This window comes from Eptesicus fuscus, chromosome 1 (genome assembly GCF_027574615.1).
Source record: "Eptesicus fuscus isolate TK198812 chromosome 1, DD_ASM_mEF_20220401, whole genome shotgun sequence".
Classification (NCBI taxonomy): domain Eukaryota; kingdom Metazoa; phylum Chordata; class Mammalia; order Chiroptera; family Vespertilionidae; genus Eptesicus; species Eptesicus fuscus.
This window is the reverse complement of record NC_072473.1, coordinates 75117103-75131345: the sequence shown is the minus strand read 5'-3', so window position 1 is coordinate 75131345 and position 14243 is coordinate 75117103. Positions and strand designations below refer to the sequence as shown.

Below are 14243 nucleotides of genomic sequence, written 5' to 3'. Positions count from 1 at the left end.
GGCTCGGCGAAGCTCCGGTGCGCCCGGTGCAGGGTGGTGGGCCGGTCTGGCATCGCTGCGTCGGCCCTTGGGTCTGCATCGGTGGCCAGTCGCCGAGCATGCGCACCTGGCCGCTTCCGGGGCGTTGAGATTCTTGACGGACTCGGAGGTCAGCAAGCGCGGAGTCTCCCACCCCATGTCTCATAGGGGCTCGTCTGTCCGTGCTTGGCTGCCAGTGGAGCCGTCCCCTCAGCCGGAGACCGCCGGGGGAACTGCGCCGAGCACGTTCTAGGCCGCTGTTGTATCGCCTGAGCCATAGTTCTTTTGTGTCGCCTGAGCTGTAGTTCTTAAAGTGTGGTCTTTGGGTCACCGGCATCAGCATCATCCCACATACCCCTCTTTTATTCTAGTTGTAGAGCATCTACTCAGCCAGCCCTATGGTGGTCTTGGATGGTGTCTGCTCTGCTCTCTTGTTGTAGTCTCAAAGTTGTTGTGGTAGGCAACAATCAGGCTTCCGCCCTATGCCTCCATCTTGGTCCTCCTTTGTATAGTTAAGTCTTGATTGTTGTTGGTGTCACTGGGGGGGCTCTCTTTGTCTATAAAGGAAGAGTTGCTGTGCAGGAGACACGTTTATGGGCCGGGTCTTGGTGCAGCAAAGCTTTGGCGCTCACTGAATATTCCTGTTGAATGTGTCCCTTATGCACGTGGTTGAAATCTGGTGTCATCTCCCACAGACCACTAGATGCCCTCGTTTCTGGGTCTCCAATGGGGTTTAGATCAGCTACTGCCTTAGGCACTCAGCAAGGATTACAGCAAAAACTGTAGTTTCTTCCTCCTGTCTGAGTGGCCCTGGAGCAGTCCGACTAGACCAGCAGTTCATCTGGTCCGCTGCCAGAGGGCAGGCCACCCACATGCATAAGCCGTTGCTTGGGGCGCAGGTGTGCCTGCAAGACTTGCGGGGCAGGTCTTCAAAACGTGCGGGGCGGGTCCCAGGGTGGGGCGGGGTCTCAGGGCGCCAACAGGCCATGGTGCGGCGAGCCGCGATGGCTGTGAGTCTGGTCCTTCTGCCTTCCACGTATCTAAGTCCCCTCGTTCCGCACTCCAGCGCAGCAAACACTGATTGCAGGGCGCACCTCCGCAAGAGTCCCGCCTCTCCCCACAGGCATCTGGGTCTCCCGCGGTTCGCCAGAAGATGGATTTCAGGGTGATGGAGAGCTAATCTCCCCTAGGTTTGGAACAAAAGCCCCTTTCCCCCGCCACCAGCCAGACCCACGCGCCTCCACACCTCATCCCCTCCGATTTCGCTGGGTGCGAGGCAACAGAACAGCCTTTAACCTCCGCTGCCATCTTTTTCAAACTTCCCAATTTGTACTTCTTAATCCCTTCATTTCAGTCAACTCTACTGAAGTCTAGCGCCGCCGGGAGGTGCACAGAAAGGGCGCCCGGGCCTCCGTCCGGTGCGCGGTGCGCGCGTCCCGCGGAACCAGGCGCGCGAGGGCCGCACGGCGGGGACGGGCGCTGGGCGGCCGCCGAGCTCCAGGCACCGCCATCGCCGCGTTCCGGGCGTCGCCCTCCCAATTTGTACTTCTTAATCCCTTGAATTCAGTCAACTCTACTGAAGTCTAGCGCCGCCGGGAGGTGCACGGAGAGGGCGCCCGGGCCTCCATCTGGTGTGCGGGGCGCGGCCCGCGGCACCAGGCGCGCGGGGGCTGCGCGGCGGGGACGGGTGCTGGGAGGCCGCGGGGCTCCGGGCGCCGCCGCTGCGGCAGCGTCCCCAGCGTCCTGGGCCGGGTGGCCTGCGGGGGCGGCGGAGTTGCGAAAGTGAGTGAGTTTCCCAGGGTTTTGCCCGGAATGGGGTTCAGTGCAATCGGAGCCGGCGCTCAGCGCACTCCAGAGCCTTTATCTCCTTCCTGCCAGTGAACGCTGGCCAGGTCATCAGCCACCCCTTCCTCTCCGGTTCCATCCTCCCCGCAGGCGCGTGTGCTCGTGTCTCCGCCCGTTTCTCCATACCTCAGGCTTTTAAGGCTTCCCCGACTGTCCCCGTGGCCTTCTCCTTCCCCCAAGCTGTGGGCATTTCAGTCCACCAACTTTCCTGTGGTTCTGGACGATGTCCGTTCTGACCTCTAGTTGTATTTTTGAAATTGTTGTGCCCGGCTGCAGGTTAGGTGTTTAACCTATGGCGCCATCTTGGTTCCTCTCTCGGTAAGTGTATTTTGAAAAAGCTTCACTAAGGGGACACTCAGGTCCCTGTTTATTGTTTGTGTGCACTTGATTTTAAAGATAAATAGTACTATACCACTTTCATTTGCAGCATTGGTGTATATAGCCAAAGTATTAGCACTACAACTACAGGAAACATGTAATTGCATACACTGGTATCTTTTGAGAATATTATGCTGAACACACCCTACAATTTGTGTCTCCATCTTCTGATAGAGTTGTGTATTTGCAGTTTCTTATCTTTCTGCAGGAAACCATTTTCTCTCAAGTCTCTTGATGTGTTATTAGGCTAAATAGGGATATTAGGCAAGTGTTTGAGATTTTGAGGCAAATTTAAATTACGTGCTCTCCTTTCCTACATGTTAAAGTATGCTATCCCATGGGAACTTAAAATGTTCTATATAGCACACACAATAAAATAATAGAATTTTAGAGCTGAAAAGAACTTTAGCTATTATCTACACAGTTGCTATCCATTATTTTCTCCCACTAATCAGGGTTCAGACTGCTTTTGGGCTTAATGCAGGATTTCCTTATTTCAAAATAGGTGGTAGGAATAAACACACACAACTACTTCATCTAATATTTCCATATACTAAAGATAGCCTATAAAATTAAGCTTATTGTAGAGGCCTCTCCCAAGTACCTTTCCCATATATTTCACATATATTATAGAAACTAAAGTAGACACATTCCATCTCCCTAGACACATCCATAGCTACTACTCAACTGAAAGAAGAAACTTTTGAAAAATCAATTTTCATTTCTAATATGTCACCATCAAACACCCAACTGCCAAATCCAATGGCCTCCTGGTCTTAATCCTACTTGGACTCCATGACACTTTCAATTAATTTTTTGTTGAAATAATTTCTTGACTTCTGCAATATAAATTGGGAATCATTAGCTGTGTTTTTACAGTTTCTGTTTTGAATCACCTGATGTTGCTAGGCAATTTTGAGGATTTTGCAAACTCCTTTGTCTGGTGTCAATGGGCTTCTGAACTTGTTCCAAAAGAGACCACTGAGGAACACTAATGAAAAGACAGAAAAGTATGTGTCATGTCCTAATACGTACAACTCAATTTTAGGGCCAACAACAAGTTTTATTTAAGTATAAGTGCATATACCAAACTGGGAAGAAGGAGAGCTTAAGTAATATTTTCCAATTTCCACTTTCCCCCCAACATGCTATTTTTATCTTTAACAAAGAAACATTTTAGAAAATATAAAAAAAGTGTTCCCATATAGTCATGTGTTTCTTCCACATATAATATTTACTTTTAAAAATTCCTATAAAGTTTCTTTAAGCAAGTATTCAGACATTAATAAAGTAATACAGCAATAAACATAACTTTATAGTGTACAGTATGTGAGGATTTCAACTTGATAAAAAAGCTAATATATGCATATTTTAATGTAAAATATTCCACTATTATCATCCTGATTTAAAATGCTTTAAATCCACAATTTTTAATGTCCATTTCCAGATATATATATATATATATATATATATATATATATATATATGGACACAGATAGAACACTTAAATTTTTACTATTCAAATTCAGAGAGTATTTAGAAAGATTTTTGGAATGACTGCTGCTAAATTTTATAGTTGCTTTGGAATTTCTGCATAGGAAGGACTATAGTTATTAATTTAAGATTGAGACAGACAAGTTTTTCTATAAACCAAAATTTCAGGGAAGACTCAAGTTTCATTTAAGTCAATTTTATAAATTTAACCATACTTAAAGTTAATATATTTGTTATTCATAATTTCAAAAATTATTTTGTCACATGATCAACCAATTCTCGTTTAACAGAAATAACAATTATATATACAGTATATTATATATATATAACATTTCATTAAAGTCATGCTCCATGATACTAAAAACAGATACACAAAACTAAAGTGGTTTCTTCCCCTCTTTGTGGCCATAAGGATCATGACAATCCATTCATTGAATACAGAGAAAGAGAATGTTCCCAATCTAAGTTTCAAATTTTCCAAGATTTCTACACATAAAATCTAAGGACATAAATATATGGACTTTTAAAGTATAATATAGTAGGAATATAATACTATATACTATCAACTCTATGCCATCTGGACATTCTGTCCAGTATCTTCAATATAGTCAGTGCTCAATATTTACTGGATGACTGAGTGAATGAATATAGGCTAAGTTGTACCCATAAATTGGGGTTGAAGGGGGTATGATTTTCAAGGAAAATTTTCATTTAAATGTAGTTCCAAATATAACACATTGCACACAACATCTAAAATATAAAACATGAACTTTGAAAATTAATGAAATTTCACCAATATTACAGAGATAAGAATTACAGTGACTGATATAAACTATCACTGATATAATGTTGAGTTTTAGATTTGATTTTCCCAATAGGTCATTTCAGGCTTGCACATTCTGTGTCATTAGCTTCTGAGGTTAGGAATTATTTATGTGTACAGGTATGTTTTATCATGTAGTACATAATAAAACTAGAGGCCCGGTGCACAAAATTCATGCACTGGGGGTGTGTGTCCCTCAGCCCAGCCTGAATCCTCTCCAATCTGGGACCTCTCAAGGGATGTCCTACTGGGATTGGGCCTAAATGGGCAGTCGGACATCCCTCTCACAATCCAGGACTGCTGGCTCCCAACTGCTCACCTGCCTGCCTTCCTGATTGCCCCTAACCACTTCTGCCTGCCAGCCTGATCACCCCCTAACCACCCCCCTGCCAGCCTGATTGATGCCTAACTGCTCCCCTGCCAGCCTGTTTGCCCCTAACTGCCCTCCCCTGCAGGCCTGGTCCCCACTAACTGCTCTCCCCTGCAGTCCTGGCTCCCCCCCAACTGCCCTTCCCTGCAGGCCCGGTTGCCCCCAACTTCCCTCCTCTGCCAGCCTGGTCACCCCTTACTGCCCTCTCCTGCAGGCTTGATCGCCCCCAACTGCCCTCCCTTGCAGGCCTGGTCCCTCCCAACTTCCATCCCCTGCTGGCCATCTTGTGGCAGCCATCTGTGTCCACATGGGAGCAGCCATTTTGTGTGCACATGGGGGCAGCCATTTTGTGTGTTGGAGTGATGGTCAATTTGCATATCACTCTTTTATTAGATAGGATAGAGGCCTGGTGTATGGGTGGGGGCCAGCTGGTTTTTCCTGAAGGGTGTCCCAGATCAGGGTGGGGTTCCCTTGGGGTGTGGGGCAGCCTGGGCAAGGGGCCTGTGGTGGTTTGCAGGCAGGCCATGCCCCCTGGCGACCCAAGCAGAGGCCCTGGTATCTGGGGATTATTTATCTTCTATAATTGAAACTTTGTAGCCTTGAGCAGAGGCCAAGGCAGGCCAGGGCTGTGCAAGCTTGGCTTCCTCCATCACTGAGAGCAATTCAAGCCTCCTGCTCTCTCCAGCTCCATGGCTGCCGCCATTTTTATTGGGATTTATTTATCTTCTATAATTGAAACTTAGTAGCCTTGAGAGGAGTCCAGGGTTGGCCAGAGTGTGTGGGAAGCTTGGCTTCCTCCATTGCTGGGGAAACCCAAGCTTCCTGCTTGCTCTATGGCCACAGCCATCTTGGTTGGATTAATTTGCATACTTGCTTCTGATTGGCTGGTGGGCTTGGCTTGTGGGTGTAGCAGAGGTATGGTCAATTTGCATATTACTATTTTATTAGATAGGATTTGTAATTGAAGTATATGATACAAATGAAATTATACTTGTTTTTATTGTAAATTACCAATTGAAAGCTGTCAAAGATTTCATTGTTGTTACTTTTATTAAATTGGGGATCTTACCAGCTAACTATCAAACTAAATGACAGTGAGACTGCATACATCCAAATGTGAAATATCTAGTTAATGGATCATTGAAATTAAGTTTTTAAATATGGGCTATTGATGATGATGTTGTTATTGATATTTTAGTTTTAACTTAACACAGACCTTAGTGTCAAATAGATAAGCTTTAATTATCCATGTGATAGTAAATAGTGAGTAAATATATCAGAGACACATACCTTGAAGAGAACATGAAATGGTGTGCATGATCCCGGTTATAAGGCACAGAAGTACATCTTTCTTGGACCTTAAAGACACAATGCAATACTTTGATAGAATTCTCCATCAAAAATACTTTTGAGTTTAATTTATGGCAAAATACCCTTCTTCATAGAGATATTTTGTTAAAAATCCAACTTATAAAATCCAATTTTTATAAATAGATTGTATTTTCATAATCCAGTGATGGGCAACCTTTTGAGCTTGGTGTGTCAAACTTCGCCAAAAAGCTGAGCATAACTCGGGTAGTGAGTCACTTTGAGGAAAAAACATTATTTCATGATATTTACAGTTTAAATAACATAAATGTATAATTGTTATATATAATTGTATTTAATAAACCAAAAACTAAATATTTAGTGCTGACACGCATGTCAGAGGTTCGCCATCACTGTCATAATCTATACTAATAAAGAGCTAATATGCTAATGAATGGGATGCCCTAATGGGTAATGACCAGGTCATTAGCCTAATAGCTAGGGCGTTGCTCCGGAGACAGGGCGGAAGCAGGGAGGTGCAGAGAGAAGGTAGGACCAGCCCGAGGCGACTGGAGGGACTGAGCGTGGGGCTTGAAGCATCCAGAGAAGGCCAGAGGGTTTGGGGGCTGGGCCAGGCACACTGGAGCTCTGTGTGGACAGGTTCGGGTGTCAAGGCAGGGCTGCAGGTTGGTGGGCGGCACTGTGCAATATCGCGGGCTGAGCTCCTAGTTACTTATAACATTAGAACTGCTTAACCATAATTTCTGATGATAGCTCTGCATTTAATATAATAACAGACTCTGGAGATCATATAACCAAACACCCTGATTTTGTTATTGAGAAATCTGTAGCCCAAAGAGGGAAAATGACTTTTTAAAGAATTTTACATCAACTCAAATAATATCTATTATCAGAATCTAAGTCTTCTAATGGATAATGTAATGTTCTTTCTATGTTTTCATATTAGTTTTTATGTTAAACTCTCACTCAGAATTTAAGTTCAAAGTTCTCACTCACTCACCCTTTTACACCAAACTTAGATTTTCAAAAGGTGTCACACATATGCACACTCACACACACACACACACACACACACACACAAACATCATTAAAATCTGAGTCAAAACTGTCCCATTTTTTAAAAAGTGTTTTTCAATTTATGGTTTTACTGAAATGACAGTATTCCAAATACTTTCTTCAATTCTAAATAAATTCATTTGAATTGTATTACTTAAACATTCATCCAATACAGCAAAACACTCAGAAAAAAAGAAGCATATGTAATATGCCAGATTCCATCAGTGGGGCATATTTACTTTCTACCAACATTGGTAGATAGGCCATGGAGTGCTGCCTTGCCTCATTTTTTATTCGTTCACCATTTTACATTCTCACCAACAAGATATAAAGTTTATAGTTAGTTCACCTTCTCACCAACACTTGCTATTTTTGTCTTTATAGCCATCTTAGTGGGTGTTAGATAGTACCTTGTAGTAATTATTGTGGTTTTGAGTTGCATTTCCTTAATGATAAATGTTTCTGAACATCTTTTTATGTATTTACTAGAGTCCCGGTGCATGAAATTCATGCACTGGGGTGGGGTGTCCCTCAGTGCAGCCTGCACCCTCTCCAATCAGGGACCCCTCTGGGGATGTCCAACTACTGGCACCAGACATCCCTCTCACAATCCAGGATTTCTGGCTCCCAACCGCTCATCTGACTGCCTGCCTGATTGCCCCCTAACCACTCCCTGACAGCCTGATTGATGCTTAACTGGTCCCCTGCTGGCCTGGTAACCCCCAACTGCCCTCCACTTCTGGCCTGGTCACCCCAAATACCCCTCCCCTGCCAGCCCAGTTGCCCCTAACTGCCCTCCCCTGCAGGCCTAACTGCCCTCCCCTGCAGGCCTGGTCCCCAACTGCCCTCCCCTGCAGGCCTGGTCCCCCCAACTGCCCTTTCCTGTAGGCCTAGTTGCCTCTAATTGCCATCCCCTGCAGGCTTGGTCCCCCGCCAACTTCCTTCCCCTGCATGCCTGGTCCCCCCCAACTGCCCTCCCCAGAAGGCTTGGTCTCCCCCAACTTCTCTCGCTTGCTGGCACAATTGCCCACAACTACCATCCCCTTCTGGCCATCTTATGGTGGCCATCTTTGACCACATGAGGGTGGCCATCTTGTACAAGGGCATGAGTGTCAATTTGCATATTACCTCTTTATTATATAGGATTGGCTATTTGGGTATTTTTGGAGAAATGTTTGCCAAAATAGTTGCCTTAATAATGAGATTTTTGCCACATCATAAGACTTACTCTAAGACCGTTGCTTCAGAATGCCATATTTACTAGCTATTTAGGGTATAATCTGTACTGTGTAAATCAGAAAATTCTGAGGTTTCCAAGGTTTATAGGGAACTATGGTGATGCCTCTTGCATTTTGTTTGGTCTGCAAGTGTGTGATCAAGAAATTCAAATTGCATTAGGGAACTATTTCTCTACTTTTTCCTTATTTCTCATTAGTGTTCATGTTCCTTGAATGTAATTGACATTAACATTTTGGATTTATTTTTTAAAGATTCTTTCATCTAATACCAACTTCAAATTGAATAGAATTCTTTATAAAAGTTAATTGATTTAACTTTATTTGAACCCTTTAACAAATGGAGCTTGGTACTGCCAAATCAGGGCTATAGAAGTAAACCACACAAGTATTTTTATATATTTTTTTTATTGTTGACACTATTACAGATGTCTCCCATTTTCCACCCCTTTACTCCACACTGCCAAGCCCTACCCACTGCCCAGGTCTTCAGCACCCTATTATCCGTGTCCATGGGCTATGTATATCTTATATAATAAAAAGCTAATATGCAAATAGACTGAATGGCGGAACAACTGAACAACCAATTGAACAACCAGTCACTATGACGTGCTCTGACCACCAGGGGGCATGTGCGGAACATGGCAGGTGTGGGCAGCAGGTGGCAGAGCACAGAACATGGCCAGTATTCAGTGCAGTGGGATGGTGGAGCAGGTGAGCAGAGGTGCCAGACCAAGGCGGGGTGCAGGTCGCTGTCATTAAGGTGAGCCTCTAGTGGTTATGGAAAATTCTTTGCTCCCATGTTCCACCTGGCACTTGTACCTTCAGCCAGTGCCAGCCCCACTCGCACCTGCTGCTGGCACTGGAGCTGCTGCTCACACCGGCTTCCAGCCCCTGGCACCCGGCATCAGTCCTGATTGCTCAGCACTGTCAGCCAGTGCAAACAGCAGCTGCCAGCCCCGATTACCCCTCAGAGCTTTCCACCTCCCCCTGCTCCTGAGGGGTAATCGGGCCAGCAGCTGCCTCTCGCACCCACTGATGGCGATGGCCCTGCTCGCAGCCGCTGCCGGCACTGGAGCCACAGCTCGCACTCACTGTGGTTGCCGGCCCCACTTGCACCCACAGCCGGCACCTGAGCCACCACTCACACTGGCTGCCAGTGCCTGCCGCCAGTCCAGATTGCTCAGCACCATCAGTGGGTTCGAGCGGAGGCTGCCAGCCCTGATTGCCCTTGAGGGCTTCTCCACCTCCCCCTGCTCCTGAGGGGCAATCAGGGCAGAAGTCAATGCTCGCAACCACCAATGGAACTGGCCCCACTTACACCTGCTGCTGGTGCCGGCCCCAATTGCACCGAGCCGTCAGCATCAGTGGGTGCATCAGGGCCAGCACTGTCAGCGCATGGGAGCCGTAGTGGAAATGGTGCTGCCGGTAGACAAGGAACCGGGGACCACAGTGGGAGGAACTGGGCAGGGGCATGGAGGATGGGCCAAGACCCACCCCTGTGCCCACAGCAGCCTCACGGCCCACAGTTCCTTTCAAGGTGCACAAATTCATGTACTGGGCCTCTAGTAAGTATTATAAGTTCTTTGGTTTATCTCTCTTTGTTCCCCCACCCATATATCAAGGTATGTCAGTTTGTTCCATGCCTCCATGCTTCAGGTCTTATTTTGTTGGTCATTTCATTTTGTTCATTAGATTCCACATATAAGTGAGATCATGTGATATTTATTTGTCCTCCTCAGATTGGCTTATTTCATTTAGTATTATAATCTCCAGGTTAAGCCATGCTGTCCTAAAAGGTAATAAATCCCTGTTTTTTAATGATGCATAGTGTTCCATTGTGTAACTGTCCTAAAGTGTTTTTTTTTTTTATCTATTCATCTACTAATGGGCATTTGGGCTGTTTTGAAATCTTAGCTATTGTAAATAATGCTGCTATGAACATGGGGGTGCATATATTGTTTCTGCTTGGTGTTTTGGGGTTTTAGGATATATTCCCAGAAGTGGGATTGCTGGGTCAAATGGCAGTTTCAGTTTTCAATTTTTGAGGAGACTCCATACTGTTTTCCATAGTGGCTGCACCAGTCTGCATTCCCACCAGCCATGTACTAGTGTGCCCTTTTCTCCACATCCTCACCAGCACTTGTTCTTTGTTAATTTATTGATGATAGCCATTCTGATAGGTGTGAGATGGTACCACATTGTGGTTTTTATTTGCATTTCTCTGATTAGTGACTTTGAGCATTTTTCCATATGTCTTGGCCATTTGTATAACCTCTTTGGATAAGTGTCTATTCAGGTCCCCAGCCCATTTTTTAATTGGATTTTTTTTGTCTTCCTTTTGCTGAGTTGCATGAGTACTCTGTATGTTTTGGAGATTAACTCCTTACCAGATATATCATTGGCAAATATGTTCTCCCTTACAGTGGGCTCCCTTTTCATTTTTAAGGTGGTTTCTTTTGTGGTGCAGAAATTTTTATTTTGATGTAGTCCCATTTATTTTTTTTTCCTTTGTTTATCTTGCCCAAGGAGATGTATTGGCAAATATTCTGCTATGTGAGATTTTTACTGCCTATGTTTTCTTCTAGGGTTTTTATGGTTTCATGGCTTAAATTTAAGTCTTTTATCCATTTTGAGTTTATTTTTATGTATGGTGTAAGTTGGTGGTCTAGTTTAATCTTTTTGCATGTATCTGTCCAATTTTCCCCAGACCATTTGTTGAAAAGACTGTCTTTACTCCATTGTATGTTCTTGTTTCCTTTGTCAAATATGAATTGACCATAATGGTGTGGGTCAATTTCTGGGGTCTCTGTTCTGTTCCATTGATCTATAAGCTTGTTCTTGTGCCAGTACCAGGCTGTTTTGATTACAATTGTTTCATAGTATACTTTGATATCCAATATTGTGATACCTCCAACTTTGTTCTTCTTTCTCAAGATTGCTGCAGCTATTCAGGATCTTTTATGATTCCATATAAATTTATGGATTATTTGTTCTAGTTCTGTGAAGTATGCCATTGGTAATTTAATAGGGATTGCATTGAGTCTATAGATTGTTTTGGGTAGTATGGACATTTTAATGATGTTAGTTCTTTCAATCCATGAACATGATATATGCTTCCATTTGTTTGTATCATCCTTTATTTCTTTTTTCAATGTGCTTTAGTTTTCCAAGTACAGGTCTTCTACCTCCTTGGCTAAGTTTATTCTTAGGTATCTTTTTGTTGTTGCAATGATAAATGGGATTGTCTGTTTAGTTTCTCTTTCTGAGAATTCATTGTTGGTGTATAAAAGTGCATTCAATTTCAGAATGTTGATTTTGTGTCCTGCCAAATTGCTGAATTAATATATTAAGCAAAATAAATATTAATAAAAAAGGGTGCTCGATTTTGTTGAATGCTTTTTCTGCATCTATTGATATGATCATGTGATTTTTATCTTTCATTTTGTTTATATGATGCATCACATTTATTTATTTGTGAATATTGTACCAGTCTTGCATCCCCAGAATAAATCTTACTTGATCATGGTGTATGGTCTTTTTAATATATTGCTGGATCCTATTTGCTAATATTTTGTTGAGGATTTTAGCATCTGTGTTCATCAGGGATATTGGCCTGTAATTTTCTTCCTTTTTAGTGTCTTTATTTAATTTAGTTTCTATCACTGGGTTTATACTAAAAATAGTTTTTAGCTGCTCCCCCCAAAACAGGTCATTTTGATATTCAACAAGGCAGTCAGACTAGATTCTTTAGAAAGGAAAATTCAAGTGTTACAATGCAAAAAAAATCTTGCATTTTCATTCTGATAAAAATCATTCTATAGTTTCTAGAAACTGTCCTAAATTTACTAAACTATTTTTTTCTCTGTGTACTAACTTACCAAGTTTGTCTTTTCACTACCACAGACAGAGAAATAGGAAATTTAAAAAATGTCAATTGTTCACATGTTTTGCTAATGAGTTTTTCCAAATACAACCACATATCTGGCAGTATGCAGAATAAGCATCTGACTAACTTTTTCCACATTCAATTCTGATAGCTGGCATCATATTGACCCAGGATAGGCCTCTTGATTCATGAATCTGATTTCAGAGAGTTTATTGACACTAATAAACCAGAGGCCAAAATTACGTAGAAGAGATAAAGGCCAAAAATAATAAAGGCTAATGTTTAATATGAATTGGCTATATTTGATCTAGAAAAAGGGGAGAAGATAATGATTAGTAGGAATAGTATATACTAAGACAAACCAATCAGACACAGATCATTATATTTCTTTCCCTGTGTGTCATGTTATAGGTAATAATTATTATCTGAGAGTAAGAGTAAAATCAGCATTTTATAAGGTAGAGAGGGAGATATATTGCTGCTTGTAACTAAATAGTACAATCCAGCTTATGTTTCTTCTGCCTGTGTTTAGTTAATATTTATAAAACAATACTCACTTCAGAGGACTCTTAGTATCAGAAAAAACATCCATATTTAAAAAGGATAATTGTCCATGACAAATGTAATAGTAGACTATTATGAAGCATTATGAATGAATAAATGTATTAATCTAGGGCCCTTGTGGTGATTAAGAACAACAATGAAACTTATGGCCCACTATCAGTAAGGCAAGAATTTTCGAGTTTTCACCCATCCACCTAATGATCCTTAGTAACCAAGAAATTTATAGATGGCTAGCTGTTAGAAATGTTGGCTATGTTTATACGATTTTGTCTGCACACGAATTTAAATTGCAACTTGAGCCTCAGCAATACCATGTGCTATACAGCTATTAATATAGCTGTGAAAACAAAAGCCAACCTGGACACCAGGACTTAATTATTCCCCAAAGCAGGGGTCCTCAAACTTTTTAAACAGGGGGCCAGTTCACTGTCCCTCAGACCTTTGGAGGGCCGGACTATAGTTTAAAAAAAAACTATGAACAAATTCCTATGCACACTGCACATATCTTATTTTGAAGTAAAAAAACAAAACGGCAAAAACACCCCCATGTGGCCTGCGGGCCGTAGTTTGAGGATGCCTGCCACAAAGTGTAAGAAAATAAACCACAAATTACATGAACTACACCTTGTCACAAGCTACAACCCAGAACAGAGATGACCAAGGAAAAAGATATGTATAGCTGGGTGAGAAGGGTGAAGGGATTAAGCCAAGGAAAAAATGGAAGACTCATGGACACAGACAACAGTATGGTGATTACCACTGGAAAGAGGGGTGGAGGAGATAGATGAAGGAGGCAGTAAAGAAAGGATAAATGGTGATAAAAGGAGATTTAACTTGGGGTAGTGAACACACAATATAATATGCAGATGATGTATTGTGGGATTGTATACCTAAAACAATATTAACCAATGTTGCCCTAATAAATTCATTGAAAAAGAAAACAAAGAAAAATTAAATTATTTTATATTTAAAAAAGAGATCCTGAGACTGAAGACTTTAAGAACCACTGTTTTAGGCACTTATTCATGGCAATTATTAATGTTATAACCTGAACTATCAAATTTTATAGGCAGTATTTTTACTTAAAAGAATGACTGACAAGACAAACTATGATTATTCAACTTGAGTATGTAGCAGGCATTTTATTTAAAAATAGCGGCCTGGTGCACAAAATTTGTGCAAGGAGGGGTTCCCCTCAGCCCAGCTTGCACCCTCTCCAATCCAGGACCCCTTGGGGGATGT

General features: G+C 42.6%; 1 protein-coding gene across 1 annotated transcript in view; it reads right to left on the bottom strand.

Moving 5' to 3' along the window:
• Window positions 1-14243, bottom strand: part of NRK (Nik related kinase) — a 198682-nt gene that overhangs the window by 32190 nt on the left and 152249 nt on the right. The window contains 2 exon segments of the mRNA XM_008157310.3: window positions 3138-3232; window positions 6219-6286. Of these exon segments, the coding sequence (XP_008155532.2) occupies window positions 3138-3232; window positions 6219-6286 (163 nt within the window).